Source organism: Mesoplodon bidens, assembly GCF_964165515.1.
Source record: "Mesoplodon bidens genome assembly, chromosome: 14".
NCBI classification, from domain to species: Eukaryota; Metazoa; Chordata; class Mammalia; order Artiodactyla; family Ziphiidae; genus Mesoplodon; species Mesoplodon bidens.
The window spans coordinates 6015800-6038893 of record NC_138170.1 but is presented as its reverse complement, the minus strand read 5'-3'; the positions used below and the strand labels follow the sequence as shown (position 1 = coordinate 6038893).

Below are 23094 nucleotides of genomic sequence, written 5' to 3'. Positions count from 1 at the left end.
TGTTAGACACTATTTATGTAACAGGCACTGAATGAAATGTTTGACTTCACCTCACTGCGTCCTCAAAGAACCATTTACAACCTGCTTCACTGAAAGGACCACATGGATCAGTGTGTCAGCACTGATATCCCTCTCATTCTGGGATGCACGTATTCTCCAGAAGAGCATGATTTAGGGTACCGACAGCTGTTGCAAAGGACAAATAAATAGCACAAAAAAAACCTTCTTTCTATATTGTAAACTTCCTCCCAATGTGAGTGAATTGTTCAAGGGAGAGGTAGGTAGCTGGTATCTAATAGAAATATCAGTGGATATAAGCTCAGAAAAACTGGGCTCAACCTGGCTCTGTAAGTGACTTGGGTTAAGGCCTCATTGCTACTGGATCACATCCTTAACGTTCTATAATATAAGAATAGTAAACAATTACCTCAGAATGTTATGGTGGACAGAAAATGAAATAATAAATGTAAAATGAAAGTAAGCATGTGTGGGATTATTGTTAACATTATATTATCATTATTTCTGTATGAGTTTTCTTCTAGCTGCTCCTCTAGCTTATTACTTAGTTGTCATCAAAGAGAAGGGATGGGCTCAGAGACTATGTGACTCTCTATAAATAGAATATTGACATGATTCCTTGAACACAGGCATGTATACTGGGTACAGTACTAAAAGGTTTATGAATGTTAAAAATTTAATCTACTTAATTATTCTACAAGATTAATACTATTATTACCCTTGTTTTATTAATGATGATACCAAGATCCAGGGAAGTTAATTAAATTCTGAATATTACACAACTAATGAGCTATAAGAATAGGATTCAAACCCAGGTCAGCTAACACCATACTTAACCATTGTGCACAATAGGATCACCATGCAGGACCATGCGGGTTAGACACTGCCCAGTGGTCCCAGCCCAGTGGGGCAAAGGTCACTAAAACTCTAGGCTCTGTCCACCAGGCTGAGCATCCTAGACAAACCTTCATCTGCCCAGGGTAAAGGGGTGCCTTTGTCTGATTTGCATAAAGTGTCCTTGAACCAGCAGCTTCCCAGATGCTATATCTTACTAATAGACAGCCATGTCTATGAAATCCCATGCATGTGTGTGTGTGACCTTATACAAATAGCACGTGAGTGTGTGTGTATGATGTATGTATATACTTATGTAAATCAATACGTGTGTGCATGTGTATACAAAAATTACAATCCATATTTTAAAAGCCAGACTGGTGCAAATACAATAGTTAAAGTATTAAAATACTAATATTTGAAATATATTTTACAGTACTTTTTTTTTTTTTTTTTTTTCTTTTTGCGGTATGCGGGCCTCTCACTGTTGTGGCCTCTCCCGTTGCGGAGCACAGGCTCCAGACGCGCAGGCCCAGAGGCCATGGCTCACGGGCCCAGCCGCTCCGCGGCATATGGGATCCTCCCAGACCGGGGCACGAACCCGTATCCCCTGCATCGGCAGGCGGACTCTCAACCACTGCGCCACCAGGGAGGCCCTTTACAGTACTTTTAAAGATAGCTAATATACAGAAGAGCTTGTTATAAACTCACATATGCAATATCGTACTAACTGCAAGGCAGCTACCTATTCCAATACCTTTGAGATAGGTTTGGATTTGCAGAAGTTTCCTGAAGCATCCCTGTCTGATGTTCTAATGCTGTCTTAGATTCATTTGTCCTCCTCATACAAAATTGATAATCATGTTTTACTTAAACCTCACAAGTCCTAACCAGCATCATTTAAAGCATCCATTAGGTGCTTCTCTGTAAAAGAATCTATAAAACTACCTGACAGATCTCCATACTCTACATTCAATCTCCAGATTCTAGCAATAAACCTGTCATTGTCCCAAAAGGGTTAATTTGTGCATTAAAGGGTGTACACGTGTCTATCAACTGTATCACTTGCATTTCACATTGTGCAGTTTAGCATTTTAATGTTAACTCCCTTGCTCTAACTCTCTAATTTCAAGTAATGCCCTACCTCTGACTTCTCTTTGAGCTTCCTGCGGGTAGAGTCCCCAGCATCCTGCAGTGTAGAAGCTAAGTACATATCTCTTGATTGACTGCTTACCCATTTTTCCACTCACTGCATCAACATAGTTTGAGAGAAGTTAATAGAACTGACATACATTTTCTAAGGGCACAATTCTGAAGAAAAACTGGCTCCTTAAAGCAGATTTGTATAAGAAGATGTTATTTTGACTCTAGGGGTGCTCTGCCCGCATAATGCACTTAATGGTGTGTGATTTGTGTGTAAGAGTCATTATATTTGCTTCTGCTTATGTAGTTATCGATGAAGTAAAGTTGTTTCCTAAATATTATTAAAATGCTCTTAGCTTTTAAAAATTCATAATTGACCTTTTCTGAGACTGAAATTTTTAAAAAGGTTATCTATAAACAGTAGATCACAAACTGTGAAATTTGCAAGTTAATCAAATTAAAATTCAACACATGAGTTTTAATTAGGTCTTATGAATGTAACTCAGCAGTTTGAAATGTTAACACATTAAAGCCGTCCTAGCTAGGAAAAAAAAAAAAAATAGAGGCTGGCTACATTCAAATCAAGTTGAATACAAAATATATGACATGCAACTGTTCATTCCCTCAAACTAAGGAAACATAAGAAAAATGATTTTCACGGCCAAAGGGAAAGACAACAAATCAGCTTTTCTGTTTGTGTCATGTGATCACCTGGGGCTGTCTGAGATTTTTGGCTGCTTTCTGTGTAGCTAAGCACAGCTGTCCCGATTGTTGGTCTGGGGCCCCAAGTCAGTGGCATCAGAGACTTGAATTCACAATGTTTTTTTTTTTTTTTTTTAAGTTTATTTATTTATTTTTTTAATTAGTTTCTGCTTTATAACAAAGTGAATCAGTCATACATATACATCTGTTCCCACATCCCTTCCCTCATGCATCTCCCTCCCTCCCACCCTCCCCATCCCACCCCTCCAGGCGGTCACAAAGCACCGAGCTGATCTCCCTGTGCTCTGCGGCTGCTTCCCACTATCTATCTACCTTACGTTTGGTAGTGTATACACGTCCATGCCTCTCTTTCGCCTTGTCACAGTCCACCCTTCCCCCTCCCCATACCCTCAAGTCCATTCTCAAGTAGGTCTGCGTCTTCATTCCCGTTTTGCCCCTAGGTTCTTCATGACATTTTTTTTTTTTTAATTCCGTATATATGTGTTAGCATACGGTATTTGTCTTTCTCTTTCTGACTAACTTCACTCTGTATGACAGACTCTAGGTCTATCCACCTCATTACAAATAGCTCAGTTTCGTTTCTTTTTATGGCTGAGTAATATTCCATTGTATATATGTGCCACATCTTCTTTATCCATTCATCCGATGATGGACACTTAGGTTGTTTCCAGCTCCGGGCTATTGTGAATAGAGCTGCAATGAACATTTTGGTACATGTCTCTTTTTGAATTATGGTTTTCTCAGGGTATATGCCCAGTAGTGGGATTGCTGGGTCATATGGTAGTTCTATTTGTAGTTTTTTAAGGAACCTCCATACCGTTCTCCATAGTGGCTGTACCAATTCACATTCCCACCAGCAGTGCAAGAGTGTTCCCTTTTCTCCACACCCTCTCCAGCATTTATTGTTTCTAGATTTCTTGATGATGGCCATTCTGACTGGTGTGCGATGATATCTCATTGTAGTTTTGATTTGCATTTCTCTAATGATTAATGATGTTGAGCATTCTTTCATGTGTTTGTTGGCAGTCTGTATATCTTCTTTGGAGAAATGCCTATTTAAGTCTTCTGCCCATTTTTGGATTGGGTTGTCTGTTTTTTTGCTATTGAGCTGCATGAGCTGTTTATAAATTTTGGAGATTAATCCTTTGTCAGTTGCTTCATTTGCAAATATTTTCTCCCATTCTGAGGGTTGTCTTTTGGTCTTGTTTATGGTTTCCTTTGCTGTGCAAAAGCTTTGAAGTTTCATTAGGTCCCATTTGTTTATCTTTGTTTTTATTTCCATTTCTCTAGGAGGTGGGTCCAAAAGGATCTTGCTGTGATTTATGTCATAGAGTGTTCTACCTATGTTTTCCTCTAAGAGTTTGATAGTTTCTGGCCTTACATTTAAGTCTTTAATCCATTTTGAGCTTATTTTTGTGTATGGTGCTAGGGAATGATCTAATCTCAAACTTTTACATGTCCCTGTCCAGTTTTCCCAGCACCACTTATTGAAGAGGCTGTCCTTTCTCCACTGTACATTCCTGCCTCCTTTATCAAAGATAAGTTGGCCATATGTGCGTGGGTTTATCTCTGGGCTTTCTATCCTGATCCACTGATCTATCTTTCTGTTTTTATGCCAGTACCAGACTGTCTTAATTACTGTAGCTTTGTAGTATAGTCTGAAGTCAGGGAGCCTGATTCCTCCAGCTCCGTTTTTCGTTCTCAAGATTGCTTTAGCTATTCGGGGCCTTTTGTTTTTCCAAACAAATTTTGAAATTTTTTGTTCTAGTTCTGTGAAAAATGCCATTGGTAGTTTGATAGGGATTGCATTGAATCTGTAGATTGCTTTCGGTAGTAGAGTCATTTTCACAATATTGATTCTTCCAATCCAGGAGCATGGTATATCTCTCCATCTATTTGTATCATCTTTAATTTCTTTCATCAGTGTCTTATAGTTTTCTGCATACAGGTCTTTTGTCTCCTTAGGTAGGTTTATTCCTAGATATTTTATTCTTTTTGTTGCAATGGTAAATGGGAGTGTTTTCTTGATTTCATTTTCAGATTTTTCATCATTAGTGTACAGGAATGCCAGAGATTTCTGTACATTAATTTTATATCCTGCTACTTTACCAAATTCATTGATTAGCTCTAGTAGTTTTTCGGTAGCATCTTTAGGATTCTCTATGTATAGTATCATGTCATCTGCAAACAGTGACAGCTTTACTTCTTCTTTTCCAATTTGGATTCCTTTTATTTCCTTTTCTTCTCTGATTGCTGTGGCTAAAACTTCCAAAACTATGTTGAATAAGAGTGGTGAGAGTGGGCAGCCTTGTCTTGTTCCTGATCTTAGTGGAAATGGTTTCAGTTTTTCACCATTGAGGACAATGTTGGCTGTGGGTTTGTCATATATGGCCTTTATTATGTTGAGGAAAGATCCCTCTATACCTACTTTCTGCAGGGTTTTTATCATAAATGGGTGTTGAATTTTGTCGAAAGCTTTCTCTGCATCTATTGAGATGATCATATGGTTTTTCTCCTTCAACTTGTTAATATGGTGTATTACATTGATTGATTTGCGTATATTGAAGAATCCTTGCATTCCTGGGATAAACCCCACTTGATCATGGTGTATGATCCTTTTAATGTGCTCTTGGATTCTGTTTGCTAGTATTTTGTTGAGGATTTTTGCATCTATGTTCATCAGTGATATTGGCCTGTAGTTTTCTTTCTTTGTGACATCCTTGCCTGGTTTTGGTATCAAGGTGATGTCGGCCTCGTAGAATGAGTTTGGGAGTGTTCCTCCCTCTGCTATATTTTGGAAGAGTTTGAGAAGGATAGGTGTTAGCTCTTCTCTAAATGTTTGATAGAATTCACCTGTGAAGCCATCTGGTCCTGGGCTTTTGTTTGATGGAAGATTTTTAATCACAGTTTCAATTTCAGTGCTTGTGATTGGTCTATTCATATTTTCTATTTCTTCCTGAGTCAGTCTTGGCAGGTTGTGCATTTCTAAGAATGTGTCCATTTCTTCCAGGTTGTCCATTTTATTGGAATAGAGTTGCTTATAGTAATCTCTCATAATCTTTTGTATTTCTGCAGTGTCAGTTGTTACTTCTCCTTTTTCATTTCTAATTCTATTGATTTGAGTCTTCTCCCTTTTTATCTTGATGAGTCTGGCTAATGGTTTGTCAATTTTGTTTATCTTCTCAAAGAACCAGCTTTTAGTTTGGTTAATCTTTGCTATCGTTTCCTTCATTTCTTTTTCATTTATTTCTGATCTGATCTTTATGATTTCTTTCCTTCTGCTAGCTTTGGGGTATTTTTGTTCTTCTTTCTCTAATTGCTTTAGGTGCAGGGTCAGGTTGTTTACTCGAAATGCTTCCTGTTTCTTAAGGTGGGATTGTATTGCTATAAACTTCCCCCTTAGAACTGCTTTTGCTGCGTCCCATAGGTTTTGGGTCGTCGTGTCTCCATTGTCATTTGTTTCTAGGTATTTTTTAATTTCCTCTTTGATTTCTTCAGTGATCACTTCGTTATTGAGTAGTGTATTGTTTAGCCTCCATGTGTTTGTATTTTTTACACATCTTTTCCTGTAATTGATGTCTAGTCTCATAGCATTGTGGTCGGAGAAGATACTTGATACAATTTCAATTTTCTTAAAATTACCGAGGCTTGATTTGTGACCCAAGATATGATCTATCCTGGAGAATGTTCCATGAGCACTTGAGAAAAATGTGTATTCTGTTGTTTTTGGATGGAATGTCCTATAAATATCAACTAAGTCCATCTCGTTTAATGTATCATTTAAAGCTTGTGTTTCCTTATTTATTTTCATTTTGGATGATCTGTCCATTGGTGAAAGTGGGGTGTTAAAGTCCCCTACTATGATTGTGTTACTGTCGATTTCCCCTTTTATGGCTGTTAGTATTTGCCTTATGTATTGAGGTGCTCCTATGTTGGGTGCATAAATATTTACAATTGTTATATCTTCTTCTTGGATCGATCCCTTTATCGTTATGTAGTGTCCTTCCTTGTCTCTTCTAATAGTCTTTATTTTAAAGTCTATTTTGTCTGATATAAGAATTGCTACTCCAGCTTTCTTTTGATTTCCATTTGCATGGAATATCTTTTTCCATCCCTTTACTTTCAATCTGTATGTGTCTCTAGGTCTGAAGTGGGTCTCTTGTAGACAGCATATATATGGGTCTTGTTTTTGTATCCATTCAGCCACTCTGTGTCTTTTGGTGGGAGCATTTAGTCCATTTACATTTAAGGTAATTATTGATATGTATGTTCCTATTCCCATTTCCTTAATTGCTTTGGGTTCGTTATTGTAGGTATATTCCTTCTGTTGTGTTTCTTGCCTAGAGAAGTTCCTTTAGCATTTGTTGTAAAGCTGGTTTGGTGGTGCTGAACTCTCTCAGCTTTTGCTTGTCTGTAAAGGTTTTAATTTCTCCATCAAATCTGAATGAGATCCTTGCTGGGTAGAGTAATCTAGGTTGCAGGTTTCTCTCCTTCATCACTTTAATTATGTCCTGCCACTCCCTTCTGGCTTGTAGGGTTTCTGCTGAGAGATCAGCTGTTAACCTTATGGGGATTCCCTTGTGTGTTATTTGTTGTTTTTGCCTTGCTGCTTTTAATATGATTTGTGTTTAATTTTTGACAGTTTGATTAATATGTGTCTTGGTGTATTTCTCCTTGGATTTATTCTGTATGGGACTCTCTGTGCCTCCTGGACTTGATTAACTATTTCCTTTCCCATATTGGGGAAGTTTTCAACTATAATCTCTTCAAATATTTTGTCAGTCCCTTTCTTTTTCTCTTCTTCTTCTGGAACCCCTATAATTCGAATGTTGGTGCGTTTAATGTTGTCCCAGAGATCTCTGAGACTCTCCTCTGTTCTTTTCATTCTTTTTTCTTTATTTTGCTCTGCATCAGTTATTTCCACTATTTTATCTTCCACCTCACTTATCCGTTCTTCTGCCTCAGTTATTCTGCTATTGATCCCATCTAGAGTATTTTTCATTTCATGTATTGTGTTTTTAATCGATGCTTGATTCATCTTTAGTTCTTCTAGGTCCTTGTTAACTGTTTCTTGCATGTTGTCTATTCTATTTCCAAGATTATGGATCATGGAAATAGAATCTTGGATCAGCTTTACTATCATTATTCTGAATTCTTTTTCAGGTAGACTGCCTATTACCTCTTCATTTGTTAGGTCTGGTAGGTGTTTATCTTGCTCCTTCACCTGCTGTGTGTTTTTCTGCCTTCTCATTTTGCTTATGTTACTGTGTTTGGGGTCTCCTTTTTGCCGGCTGCAGATTCGTAGTTCCCGTTGTTTTTGGTGTCTGACCCCAGTGGCTAAGGTTGTTTCAGTAGGTTGTGTAGGCTTCCTGGTGGGGGGGACTAATTCCTGTGCTCTGGTGGTTGAGGCTCGATCTTGTCTTTCTGGTGGACAGGTCCACGTCTGGTGGTGTGTTTTGGGGTGCCTATGGCCTTATTATGTTTTTAGGTAGCCTCTCTGCTAATGGGTGGGGTTGTGTTCCTGCCTTGCTAGTTGCTTGGCATAGGGTGACCCGCACTGTAGCTTGCTGGTCGTTGACTGAAGCTGGGTGCTGGTGTTGGGATGGAGATCTCTGGGAGATTTTCGCTGCTTGATATTATGTGGAGCTGGGAGGTCTCTTGTGGACCCGTGTCCTGAAGTTGGCTCTCCCACTTCAGAGGCACAGCACTGGCTCCTGGCTGCAGCACCAAGAGCCTTTCATCCACCCGGCTCAGAGTAACAGGGAGAAAAAGTAGAAAGAAAGAATTAGTAGAAGAAAGAAAGAGAGAGGGAAAGAAAGGAAGAAGGGAAGAAAGGAAGGAAGGAAGGAAGGAAGAAAGAAAGGAGGGAGGGAGGGAGGAAGGATGGAAAGAAAGAAGGAAAGAAAGGAGGGAGGGAGGGAGGAAGGAAAGGAAGAAAGACAGGAGGGAGGGAGGAAGGAAAGAAAAAGAAAGTGGAAAGAAGAAGGGTGGGAGGGAGGAAAGAAAAAGAAAGAAGGAAAGGAGGAGCGGAGGGAGGAAGGGAGGAAGGGAGAGTAGGAAAAAAAGAAAGAGCAGGTAAAGTAAAATAGAATAAAGTATGAAATATAGTAGCGTTATTAAAATTAGAAAGTAATTATTGAAAAAAATAAAAAACCGGACCGATAGAACCCTGAGACATATGGTGGAAGCAAAGCTATACAGAGAGAATCTTACACAGAAGATTACACATACACATTCACAAAAAGAGAGCAGGGGGAAAAATCAAAAATCTTGCTCTCCAAGTCCACCTCCTCAATTTGTGATAATTCGTTGTAAAAAGAGGAAAAGGGCGAGAAGTCTGAAATCTTGCTCTCTAAGTCCACCTCCTTAATTTGGAATAATTCGTTGTAAAAAGAGGAAAAGGGGGGAAAGTCTTAAATCTTGTCCTCAAAGTCCACTTCCTCAATTTGGGATGATTCGCTGTCCATTCATGCACTCCACAGACGCAGGGCACATCAAATGGACCGTGGAGCTTTAATCCGCTGCCTCCGAGGCTGCACAGAGAGATTTCCCTGCCTCTGCTCTCACAGCTCCCGGGTCTCAGCCTTGGACCTGGCCCCGCCTCTGCGCGTAGGTCGCCGGAGGGCGTCCGTTCTTCGCTCAGACAGGACGGGTTTAAAGGAGCCGCTGATTCGGGGGCTCTGGCTCACTCAGGCAGAGGGGAGGGAGGGGCGCGCAGTGTGGGGCGGGCCTGCGGCGGCAGAGGCCGGCGTGACGTTGCAGCAGCCCGTGGCGCTCCGTGCGCTTTCCCGGGAAAGCCGTCCCCGGGTCTCGGGGACCCCGGCAGTGGCGGGGTGCACAGGCCCCCCGGAAGGCGGGGCGGACAGTGACCCGCGCTCGCACACAGGCCCCGCGGCGGCGGCAGCAGCGGCGGCGGCGGGCCGCGGCGGGCGGCGGCGGGCCGCGGCGGCGGGCGGCGGCGGCCCACGCCCGTCTCCGAGGTCCGTGCCTTACCCGCGGCTCGTGCCTGTCTCCGGCGCTTCCCCAAGCAGCCCTCTTAATGCCCTCTCCTCGCGCACCAGGAAACAAAAGGGAAAAAAGTCTCTTGCCTCTTCAGCAGCTCCAGACCCTTTCCCCGGACTCCCTCCGGGCTAGCCGTGGTGCACTAACCCCTTCAGGCTCTCTTCCTGCGCTCCGACTGAAAGCCGATACCCGAGCCTCAGCTCCCAGCCCCGCCCGCCACGGCGGCCGAGCAGACAAGCCTCTCGGGCTGGTGTGTGCCTGAGGGCACCGGTCCTCTGTGCCAGAATCTCTCCGCTTTGCCCTCCGCACCCCTGTTGCTGTGCTCTCCCCACAATGTTTTTAACCACCCTTTTCCATGCTCCTAGTCTTTCCTTTGAACATCCAACCATTCTTTTGTGATTGTTTTAAACTTTATTTATTAAATGAAAGTGCAAATAACTGACACAAGCCAACAACCACTCAGCCCAGAATCTTTTTCTTCAATCTAAATCTCAAGGAGATTTTTTCCAATCTCAAAAAGATTATTTTTGCAATCCCAAGATGAAAAATGACTTTTCAAGTCTATGGACCTCCAAACTGATATGTTAGTTTCTTAAACACAGAGCTAGAGTCTAACATTTTAAGGCTTTAAGTACATAACTGTTTATACATAATGATTTAAAAGGTTAAAATTTAATGTGCCCATTTCTACTCACTTGGTTTTAAAGCAGGATAATAAGCATAAGTAATTAAAGAGAGGGTGACTTTTACCTGTCTCAGGCTGTGAAGTGAATTGGAAAATTGAGGTTGTTGTCTCATTAATTCAAGTAAAATCTTTCACGATGGTCTGAATTATCTAGCTCTTTCAGGTTAAAGTGCTGGTCAGCTTTCTAATGAATGACTACCTTGTGTTACAAGCATCATCATCTTCTTCTTCATTAAACTTAACATTATGTAATAACCTGTGATACATTTCATCATGCATTTCTCCTAATGACATTATGAAGTAGGATGCTGTATACACACACACACGCACACACACACACACACACACAAGGAGATGAGCCAGGGACAGGTTAAGAAAGTTACCCCAAAGCCGCACAGCTTGGCCAAGTTCATATTTAAAATCAGGTTTGTGTGACTCCAAACAATATTTTTTATCATGAAGGTTAAATGCCCAAGAGTTGTTGCTGATCCATTTTAACTATGTCAGCTTGTGAGGAAAGAGTTTATAAGATGTCATGTTTAGGAACAAAGGGCCTGATCATTTCTATATTTCATCAGATCAGGGTATGATTGTTCTCATTCTCTCTCTCTCTCTCTCTCTCTCTCATCAAGTATTGTAGACAAGCAGCAGACAGGAACACATAAAGGAAACAAACATTCACTCTAATTTCAGAATTTGAGAGCAATGTTGGAGTGGGTACTAAATTATTTTCTCCCACCATAACCTCCTCTTAGATTAATTTACTATTTTCAGAGAAGAATTTCTCTGAATGAGAATACAAAGTAACAGGGGAGAGCAGGATTCTGGAAAGAGCAACTGTCTCTGTCAGAGACAACTTTTGCCTCCTTCACAATTTCGACCAAGTTAACACACTTCTCTGGTCAAAAGTTCGACCATCTGTCATCTCAGCAATTCAGTGCACCCTCTTATTTCCAATTTACAGCCATAATTCTATGTCTCTGATTTGTCATCATATAATTATAGGCTTAAATAGGCTGACTCAATAACTAATGCTGTCTGCTGCAAGTTACTCACACAGACCTCATGATAGATCACAAAGACAAATCAGCAAGTGCTGGATTACAGGGGTACTTTGTTCTTATTATCCTGGCCCATGTTCATCACTCATGCTGAAAAATCTTTTGAAAAACACTATTATTGTCTTTTCACCCACTGGGTGAAGAAATAATAAATGATGTAGAGAGGTGCCATCTGACTTTTGTTTCCACCCATCATAACAGATTTGATGTCTAATGTAATGGAAGTATAATGGGACTGTATTCTTCCTTGTAAAAAATGAGGCTAATCATGCCATTTTGACAAGATGGTAATTAAAAGATTATAAGATAAGGGTTGTACAATATGCCTTAGTCTTTGAGAAAACAAGCCAATGGATACTTGGGCTGTATCAACACTAAGTTGCAGTCAGTCAATTAAATTGACTTTGAATTGATTAATGTTTGGGTGAATTACTCAAACTTGCCCTTTGTCATTGACATAAAATTGCTGGTTTTAGTTAATTTTGAAGATGAATTGACTTGACTGACGCATTAGTTTAGCGTTATGCCAGCATAGGCTCAGAGGACTCTCAACTTAATCAGCTTCCCTGTTTTCAACATTTTAGGGGGAGTAAATCGAGTCTACAAGGTATTTTTTTAAAGTAGGGAGCTTCATACTCTTTTGTGCACTTTTCTCCTGTCACCAGCCTGTGATTAGAAGAGATTTCTCTGCCAAAGGATGACAAGTCATCCCTTATTGAGCAGTTAATATATGTCAAGTATTTTGCTCATTATTTTAATATATTATGTAATTAGAACTTCAGAAGAATCATATCAAACAAGTATATTATTTACATTTTACAGATGATAGGACTGAAGCTCTGAGAAATTAAGCAGCATGTAACAGCATAGTCCCCACTCTACTCTTCACAATTCAAAACCAAGTCTGTCTGAAAACAAAGTCAATGCATCATCAATGCTCTGGCTTTTACTCTCACATTACCCCTATCAATGTCCATATACATCTTCTGTATCATTTAGTTGTTGGATGAGAGTATCAGGAGAAATAAGATTTTAAGTACAAAGACTTTCTTGACTCAACACAAAGCTTAGTCTGAGTTCTCTTTATTTTAACCTTTGATTGGCTATTTCCTACTCTTCTTTTGCAATTCCTAAGCCATTGTGAACTTTCTAGGGTTTCTTAACCCTATGCTAAATTACCATCTCTTTGTCATGCTTCCTATTCATTTTCTTTTAAGTGAAACTTAACAAAGAAAATTAGAATATCTAATTCTCAGTTATACTATACTTTGATTATTTTTGCCCTATGGAAACTGAGCCTTTAAAGGGAGGAGAATCTCGCCTTCTTGCAATCCCTAGGAATTTTATCTCCTGTCACCTGCCTTGATTACCAGCATCTTACCCTCAAGGAGCTCCAGCTAATAAGATTGGTCAGATTCCAGAATCTTCTTTGGAAGACTTGTGTTGGTGGACAGTGTCACAGAGTGTTCGAGGGTGTTCAAATGTCAGCCAGGGTGGTGATCTTTCTGTTGCTTCTTGCTCCACAAATGTCACAGAGTGTTCGAGGGTGTTCAAATGTCAGCCAGAGTGGTGATCTTTCTGTTGCTTCTTGCTCCACACCTTAAGCTGGTATGTTTCTCGTATGTCCCTGTAGTTTCTTTTTCAATCACATGGTAGACAGATCTGGGGCTACTGCCCTGGCCATAGATAGGTATTGGGGGAGAAACGTTCTCTCTCTACTCTGCTGGCCTTGAAAGAATTTCAAAATATGGGGTATTGTTTATCAGAGACCCTAGGCCAGAGTATGGAGCAACAATAGGTCAACAAATAACAAAGTAGTACTCTAATTCTCCATTTGTTGTTTCTTTTTTGTGGCTAAGAAGCTTGGAGTCTGTGCCAAAGTAAGATCTGAGCATTCCTGTATCCCCTGGTCACTGAATCATCTAATCATGATCCCCAACCCCCAAAAAATCCACCATACACATAAGTTTTGCTGTAATGTGGCTGCTATGTTTTGAGTTATGGAGAGAGAATGGAGTTAGAAGGAATCAGAATCAGTGGTGGTTACTTCCAATGTGTAAAATGTGAATTGCTATTAACAACCCCAGATGAGGCACAGACTTCTGAGCCATGAATCCCTTGGATTCCAGGTCCCTGGAAATCAGAAATTTACTCAAACTAATTTGGTGAACACAGCCCCTTTGCACCAAACCAAAGTCTTGGATGTCCACTCACCCGTGCACTCTGCCCTGCAATGAGCTGGTCATCCTCTGTCTGAACACTTGTCCGGCTACGTACATCATAATCTTCCTGCTCAAAGTCTGAATCGTCCTCTAGTTCTTCTGGGGTCTAAAAATACAGAGGAAAAGAGAAAAATCAGCATACAGATCTCCCTCAACTTACAATGGGGTTAAGTCCCAATAAACCCACTGTAAGTTGAAAATATCATGTCAAAAATGCATTCAATACATTAACCTACAGAATATCATAGATTAGCCTAACTTACATTAAACGTACTCAGAACACTTACATTAGCCTACACTTGTGCAAAATCGTCTAACACAAAGCCTCTTTTATAATAAAGTGTTGACTACCTCATGTCATTTATTGAATACTCTACTGAAAGTGAAAAACAGAATGATTTTCTGGGTACAGAATGATTGTAAGCGGATTGGTTGTTCACCCTTGTGATCACGTGGCTAACTGGGAGCTGTGGCCTCTGTGCCTATACAATAGTAATGGATAACATGCTTTAAGTGTTTTCCATATGCCTATCACTTTTCTAAGTGCTTTACATACACTAACTCACACAGTTTTCTTGACAGTCTTATGTTGTAGACACTATCTTCTCCATTTTACACATAAGGAAACTGAGATGTGAGAGGATATACCTTGTTCAGAGTCTTCTAGGGCAGGCAGTTTGACTCATGTACTCGAAACTACCGTGCCATGTTAATTCTAAGAGGATAAACACAAGCAAAGATGGTGCAGGAAGGGAAAAGAGTGCATTAGTGTGACATTCTCTGCTCAATTGTCTTTAGCCAGAAAGCTGATGGTCACCCACAACGTGCCTCTTGGCACATAGGAGCACCACCTCCCAGGGCTCTGTCTTTCAAAAGGAAGGAACAGATCACAGGCAGCACTAATGATGCCGTTGTCCATCCCCCATCTAAAAGGGCATATTTTAATTAATTTTGCTGGTTTCTTTGGCTACCTCAGTGTAATTAACCAGGTGTGGTTATTATTGAAGTCTTGAGATTGGTCAGACAGGCATAAAATGGGGTCCTTGGTGCCAATATCACATTATGTTTAGTAATTTTCCAAGCTTTAGCATATCCCTCTTGTTTTCCTTCTCTCTCACATCAACCTTATTAATATTTACTCAGCCATCTACAGATGTTCAATATTCTTTCATAAGAATATTAAAAGAAAGAGGTTTTGTTCCTATGCTTTATTAACTCAGGCATGGGTGGGGTGGGTAAACCCTGGTTCGCATAACTGGTGGCGTTTTCATTGTGGACAGAGACAAGAATCTCTATTCATTTCTCACTCTTCTGGAATGTGTTGAGGAACAGTTACAGCAAGTTGGTAAATTCTGCTGACAGATGAGATGACAAGATTGTAGACACTTTTCATCATTAGTTTTTGAAAAGGACAGAGAAAAATAAAATGGAAAACCTCACTCAACAGAAAAAAGGAGAAAATGACAGTACCTATAGTACTGTGTACAAACATTGCAGTGATTTGCAAATTCAGTAGATGAGTCAATGGCAAATGTAACCTGGCAGCATAAGGATCATAATGATGAGCTTGTACTCAAGTGGCTACAGCTCAGGAACCAAAATACAATTTAAAAATGGCATTATTTCTTTTTTTTTTATTATGTCTAACTGATTCACTTTGTTGTATACCTGAAACCAACACAACATTGTAAATCAACTATACTTCCATAAAAATTTTAAAAACAATAAAAAATAAAATAAAAAAATAAAATAACCTGGCTATGGGCCCAGGGGACCTGAACATTTGGGGCCTAACTCTGCCGCTGATAGGCTGCGTATCTTTCATAAGCTACTTAGAGCTTTTCTACCTCCTCACTCATAAAATGGAGATAACTGCTACTTGCCCTGCCTGCCTCACAGGATTCTAGGATCAAATATGTATGAACATGCCTGGTAAACAATAAAAATAAACTAAAGTAATAAGTGATAGTGATCATTATTATGCTTAATAATAAAATATACACCTAGTAACAACAGCTACAATCATCGTCATCATCATAGCAATCATTTTTTACTAACCACTATGGGTCAGGCATTCAGATAAAGGATTTAATCTTATGATGACCTAATGAAATAAATTTAATCCCCATTTTATAGATGTACAAACAGGTTCAGAGTTGTTAGGTAAATTTTCCGAGGCACCACACCTAGCAAGTCGAGGGTTCCAGAGCTTTTAACCATCACAAATACCACCTGACAAATGGATGAGATTAAAATATTTTCTTGTGCCTAAACCATGCATCAAACCCATCCAAGCCACCCATATACATAGTTCTGTGCATGTGAAGTTTCCTAATTTCCTATAAATGTGTCTCCTATCTATGCTGTTTTTTTTTAACTTATTCATTTTGAGTGTTAATTTCTGACTAGTCAAGGACCTCCACAAATTAAAGGAGACATGGAAAAATATTGATGGCCTGCAAATGGGCCAGAGATAATTAGACTTGTATCATTAGATAGTGTCATAGGGTAAAAGGAATATAAAAAATATGCAATTCACTGGACTGGAGGCTGGAGAGTGAAGGTCAAACCTCTCAGTTCTGTCCTTAGGTGCTCTCAGGGAAGGCCTTTTTATAAAAATAAAGAACCACTTTGATCTACCCTTGGTTCCATGGTTCTACTAATAAAGTATTTGGCGTGTAAAACATCTCCCTTTTAAGAGTCTATCCTATTAATTTGTGCATATTACAGAAGCCCAAGTATATCATGTGACTTTTCCAGGGTCACACCACATGTCAGCTGCAATACAAGATCAATCTACCTTCCTCAGTTTCCCAATCAAATGCTCAATCTTCTCTACAACAACTTCTGTAAAGAAGCAAAATGAGAAACAGCTGAAGAATTTACAGTCATTTCACCAGGACATGTGAAAAATGTAGTAAGGACAATTTAAATGAACAGCTCAAATGTAAATGAGTTTCACTAAGAGCAGAAAGATGACACAATTTGGCAACTGCAACAGGAGAGTTTGGGGGATGCATGAAGAAGGATTTCCCAACAGATCTCTAATCACTGGAATGGATTGGAAGTTAGAAAGTAGAATTAAAGATTTCCTAAAGGCAATATAGGACAAAATCTCCCTCATCAGGACTGATTGGCCACTGGCATCTCTATTCTGTATTACTCAGGTGGCTACCTGACTTAGCTCCTTTTTTCTGCCCTTACCCCACACTTTCTATTCTCACCAGTATAACCAGGATGTTCCACTTTAGATCTAACTCAGATCATGTTATTGTCCTGCTCAGAAAACTTCAATGGCTCCCATCTCTCATTCAATGGGGTTCTTAGGCCACAGGTGCCATTCTTTCTGCCTGGAACACACTTCCCCTGATACTCTTTTTATTTTATTTTATATACATATATTTTTTTTTGTGGTACGCGGGCCTCTCACTGTTGTGGCCTCTCCCGTTGTGGAGCACAGGCTCTGTATGCGTAGGCTCAGCGGCCATGGCTCACAGGCCCAGCCACTCCGTGGCATGTGGGATCTTCCCAGACTGGGGCACGAACCCGTGTCCCCTGCATCAGCAGGCCTACTCTCAACCACTGCACCACCAGGGAAGCCCCCTAATACTCTTATGGCTTGTTTCCTCCTCCTTCTCCAAGTATCTTTCCAAATGTCACCCAGTGGCCACCCTTCATAAAACCCACACCCATCCTGTGCTCTATCTCCTTTATACTGCCTTGGTTTTCACATTAACTAGTACGTTATATCTACTTGTTTGTTCTCTGTCTCCCACCAAAGGAATATAAATTCTTTGAGGATTGGAAGCTTTGTTATTTTGTTCACCTCTGTATTCAGGGCACTTCCAACAGTAGGACATCTAGTAAGAATTCAACAAATGAATTAAGTCACTAAATGAATGAATGACTAAGATCCAATTACCAATAATTTAAAAAAATCATAATAAATTATTTTTAATTGAGTTAAGAAAACAAAACTAAGGATGTTATGGGACCATGTTGATAACAGCAATCTGTAATAGGTAAATCAGTTTTGTCACATAAGTTGTTTCTAAAGTCTCTTCAATGCTTTATTTTCTAGCTACGACAAATATTCTGACTCCAATCTTTGCAATTTTGATAATATTGCTGACTAATTTAACAAATTCCATCTCATTAATTGATTGTATGAAGATAACTTTTATCCAGAAGGTTGACGAAGGGAAATATTTCTTAGGAACCTACTAAGGCCAGGACTATACTAGTGCTTTATAGCTGCAGTAATATTTGTCCCCATTTACAGATAAGGAAACTGAGGCATAGAGAAGGAAAATATCATGTCAACCACCCCAAAATAGTTAAGCCATAGGTTCCCAAACTTTATTGCTTCAAGCATTGTCTCAGTAATTTTTTCATGGTGTCTCTAGGCTAAAAAACAAAAGAAAACTAATGGCTCTGCTTCTGAAGCAGTTAGATTATAAAAATGGATTAAGTTGATTGGCCCTAACAATTTAGTGCCTGTTGCATACTGCATTACTTCTCAAACCTTGGAATACAGTTGAACATCCATTGAGCTTGATTTTTTATCACAGCAACCACCAGAAACCCTGCATCACAAATACATGATAGGATCAATATATGATCAAAAGGAATGTACCAACCTAATGTTTAAACTGTGAGCCACCTTCAGCTACTATGTCACACAGTATCTGAGAGATGTTTATGTGTTTCCCTTGACATTTTAAATTATCTTGCAGTGCTCCAGGGCATCTTCATGCCCATTTTGGGAGGTGTGAAGTTAAGCTATAGAATCTTATCTGAACCCTGTCCTAAGCCTTATTGTTTCTCTTCCTTGCTTTCAAAAGTTTCATATGCAACTAAATTAATTGGTTCCAATTACAAAAGTTCAATGTACAGATATCATTTTATGTCGTGGTCATTCTATGAGAAGCAACTGCTGTTTTGTTGAATACAGATATTCTGACACCAAAATATTACCATCTTCTATGCTACTTTAATTTCCAATATTAAATGTTTAACTCCTTGTGTCTTAAATATACACCTGCTCCTCCTTATTTGAAGATTCTTTATTTGTGAATTTGCCTATTCACCAAAGTTTCTCATAATTCCTAAATCAATACTTTTGTAGTTATTCACAAGTGTGTGTGTGCAATGTGGCAAAAACTTTGAGTCACCCAAAGTGCAAATTTCCAGCTGAGGTCAAACAGCAGGATGTTCTGCTTTCTTATTTCAGCTCTTGTACTGTAAACAGTATACTTTTTGCAGTCTATTTAGTGCCACATCTTTGCATCTTTGTGCTTTTTGGTATTTCTCTGCTTAAAATGGCTTTTCAGTGTATGTGCTGAGGTTCTGTTTAGCATTCCTAAGTACAAAAAGGTTGTGATGTACCTTCCAGAGAAAATGCATTGGTTAGATAAGCTTCCTTCAGACGTGAGTTATAGTGTGGTTGGCCATGAGTTCAATGTTCATGTATCAACAATATATATTAAATAAAGTGTCTTTAAACAAAAACATAAAACAATCTAATATATTGATCAGTTGATGAAATTGTGACCAGAGCCTCACAGGAACCTAACCCTGAATTCCCCCTAGAAGCAGTGTTTCAGTATTCTTTAATTCAGGGTTCACTGAATGTAACTACTACAAATAATGAGAATCAAATATATGCTGGTGTGCCAGAGTTGTCTATCCATTTTTTAAACTACCATATTAGGGTAATGAGAAAACTCCTATGTAGCTGATAGATCACCAAGTCAAGCCTTGGCCAGAAGCAAACAAAAAACTGTTTTATGGAACAGAGGCAGAGTTGACCTACTCCCAAAGAGAAGCAGGAACCTGAAAGGTGAGGTTGGAATACAGAAAGGACAAGCTTTGTATGCTTCAGAGGGTTGCCTGGAGCTGGCCTGGAGTGCCTACATACTAACATCACCATTAAATATGTATTGATTGCTGAGAGGCAAGGTGATGGAGAATTTGACCTTTCAAGGTCCTTTCTGCATTTATATTTGGGAAAGAAATCTTATTTTTACAAAGCATAATCAATAATTTGAGAGGAAGGAGGCATGGCCAGGTTTGCTGAGAAAGAGCTCTACTTGTCTTACTGTCTTTCTTCCTGACTTAGTGTAATGATTTTTTTTTTAAGGAGACTTAACTATCATACACAGAAAGCAAACCAAGAATTTAAGTACAAAATGAAGCTATTCCAGTACTGAATAGAGAATAATTTTTAAAATAACAATTTGTAGATACTGTACATTTCTCCCTTCCTAAGTTTTAAGTGGTGTGAAATCCATCTGATCAAATCACTTAAAATGTCAAGATGGAGGAATGACACTTCATGTAACAAAGATATGGCATTTTTATCTAAAAGTATGGTTTATTACAGCTCATGAATGAATAAATGAATGATGGCTATAAACTTCCTCAGCCTCCCAGATGAATGGTTGTCACAAAAATGTGATGGCTAACATAGCAGAAAAATGGCAAAAGAGGGAATATGTCTTGAGAATTATAGTGGAATTTAGTGTCAAATGCTTTGAAAACATAACTCTCATGGTCTATTACTTTATTTCACAAGTTAGTATATAATGGGAAAAAATGATATAATTTGTTACAGGCTTAAAATGCTGACTATCCTTCCTTTACTTCTCCACCAGTTCTCATACCTTTTCTCTCTGTCACTTTCCCATCTGCATAGTTATCTCTTTTCCTTTCCCCCAAAACACACAGTATTAAGCACTGTGCCAGACAATGCAACACAGTGAAGGGAAAATAAAAAATACAGTCTTTGCTTTCCAAACGTTCAGTCTAAAGAAGGTAATAGACATTAAAAGAAATAGTGTAACGATTATGATCACAAGCAGAAAGAGTTATAGGTAGCTAAAAAATACGGTCAGTATTTTTGAGGGAGAAAATTTAGGGAAAGAAGATTTGAGCCAGGTCTTGAAAGATGGTAAGAGTTTGACAGATCTAAAATGTGGGAAGATAGAAGAACAGAAAATATATTTGACCGTCGCCAAAGTCCAAAGTTGAACTCCACATTGTTACATATAACTAGTATTGTCAGATACAACTTATGCAATGTGTAGGTGTGTATTATAGAGAGAAAACAATAAATCACAGATACGTCTTCAAGTATTGAGGGACCACACACAGAAAATAAATTGATTGTTACTGTTTTGCAGTGTTTAAGGGGATGTCGGTTTAGATGCCCAGTGATCACCCTGAGAGAAAATGTTTCAAAATGCACTCAGCAGTTAACTCGTGGTCTCACTGAGCAGCCTCAGAGACAGCTGTGGAGGCTGAGGATGGAGATACAGTCTAGGGCTGCCTCATCCAAAATGGTGTCCACAATCTACATGGAGCTATTAAACACTTAAAATGTGGCCAGTGCCACATGTTGAAAAGCTAGATTTGGATACCTTTGAGTAAATAAAATATGTCATTAAAATTAGTTCATCTGTTTCTTTTTGCTTTATTGACACATCTACTAAGAAAGTAAAAATTACAAATGTGCCTCACATTATATTTCCATTGGACAGTAGGCTTTTAAGATTAGCACCACAGACGCATCTTCTCTGCCTCAATCCTAATACCCACAAATATATTTGTGTCATCAATTATGCTTTTGAATATGTATTTAAGTTTACTAAGAAAGAGTTCTGTGGCTAAGAAAAGTGTTTGAAACCTACTGTGCCAAATTGTTGATAAGGCAAGGAGAAAAAATAGTCTCAACTCATGATGGAATATTGTGCAGCAGTTAAATGGGATGAGGTAAGCTATGTGTCTTCATAGAGATAGAATTAGGTGAACAAAGCAAGTTGCAAATAACACTTATATGAGTTTTAAAATCTGCTGTATTATGTTTTCTAGTGTGTGTCTATATATAATTACTTAGACAATGGTTTGGAAGGCTCACACCTACCTGACCTCAAAAGACTGAGGATGAGAAGATAGTAGGGTAAGTGGTCGGGGAGGTCTGCTGAAAGATTATTTAGCCTTATTTATAATGTCTTAATTATTTGTTACAAGAAGAAGGTAGCTCTGTATCACTTTATTGTCATTATCAATATAATTATTATTATCATTATCACTAATACTACTAAGCTGGGTGATCTTCATTTCTTTCCATTGCACAGCTTTCTTATTCTAATGGGAAATAGTGTTAGCAATGGGGAATGGAAGGGGCACCCCTAAGTTGGTATCAAATTTAGGCAACAATGTGTGTAAGAAGTAGGCAGGACATCACCCTTCAGGATATTCAGTGTTGATCAAGGTTTGTTGGGATCACTCATCCCTTTATAAGTAAAAAGTCCCTGTTGTCTGACTAAATGAGGAGCTAAACAGCTTACCAAGTTAAACTAAATAATTAAAAAAACAAAGAGTAAATTCTTTGAGGCCCCTACTAGAAGTTCCATTCAGCTCCGAGCTACAGAGACGTCACATACCCTGATCATCAGCACAGCCTTTCTGATGTCCCGAACGCCGTCATATACCAGGCGAGAAGCATCGATGAACTCGTTCTCTTCAAATGGTTGAGGGACGTTGGCACTCAGGGCTTCAATGGCAACCTCCACTTGTTCAGCAAAGCGTGGCATCACTGTGGTAAACAAGGTGAAAAGCAGTGGATTAGACAATCTTTCTTTCATGCTCCCTTGTTTCAGCCCTTAGGGAAGATGGCAGGCTCTGGGTATCCCAACATTTCAATGAATCTGGGTGCCAGCCTGTCCATTTGGGAGTAGATCCAATTTAGTGATCTTTGTGCCTTTCAGCAAGGAAAGCAAACCATTACTCCTTGAATGGTGATAGTATGCAACAGAGCAAGTTTTTGAAACCTGCCTGAGATAGGGTGGAATAGTGTATGTGAGTCCAGGTTTCATGTTATCCTGAGTTGAGTTCCAATTCTGCTAGTTCCTAGCTGTGAAACCTTGGCCACATTTTCTTAACCCTTCTAAATCTGCTTCTTTTTATATAAAATATAATAGTAAGATCCTACCTTGGGGTTCAATGTGATAATGCATACAAATGCACTGGATGACATCTGGCCTTTAGAAAGCCTCAATAAATATGGACCTAACATTAGATGCTAAAGTCATAGCTAGTTGAATAACAGACTTTAATCTATGTTGTTTCATAGTAAAATGTAAATGAAATGATCCAATCCATGCCACTTCTGTCTGGAATGCAGGTATCGAGACACTGGAGGTGGGGAGATGGCTGTGGAGGGAGGCTTGTGAAAAGACTGTGTAAGAGGTGAGATGGAAGACCCAGAATATTCCATCAGAAAGGCTATGAAAAGAGACCAATGGACTCAAAGATAATTTAATTTTGTTCCATTTTCCCAGAACTTTGTTGGTGTGCAAGAGGATACATATGAACATTTTAAAATGTGGGCACCTCTTTCCTT

The 23094-nt window shown here is 39.3% G+C and overlaps 1 protein-coding gene across 4 annotated transcripts in view; it reads right to left on the bottom strand.

Moving 5' to 3' along the window:
• CTNNA2 (catenin alpha 2) overlaps positions 1-23094 on the bottom strand; it is a gene marked incomplete at its 5' end in the record, with an annotated part of 1045541 nt that overhangs the window by 58625 nt on the left and 963822 nt on the right. For all 4 annotated transcript variants that reach the window (XM_081253620.1, XM_081253621.1, XM_081253622.1 and 1 more), the window contains 2 exons: positions 13681-13794; positions 22136-22287. In XM_081253620.1, coding sequence (XP_081109746.1) covers positions 13681-13794; positions 22136-22287 — 266 coding nt within the window. The remainder of the gene's footprint in view (positions 1-13680; positions 13795-22135; positions 22288-23094) is intronic.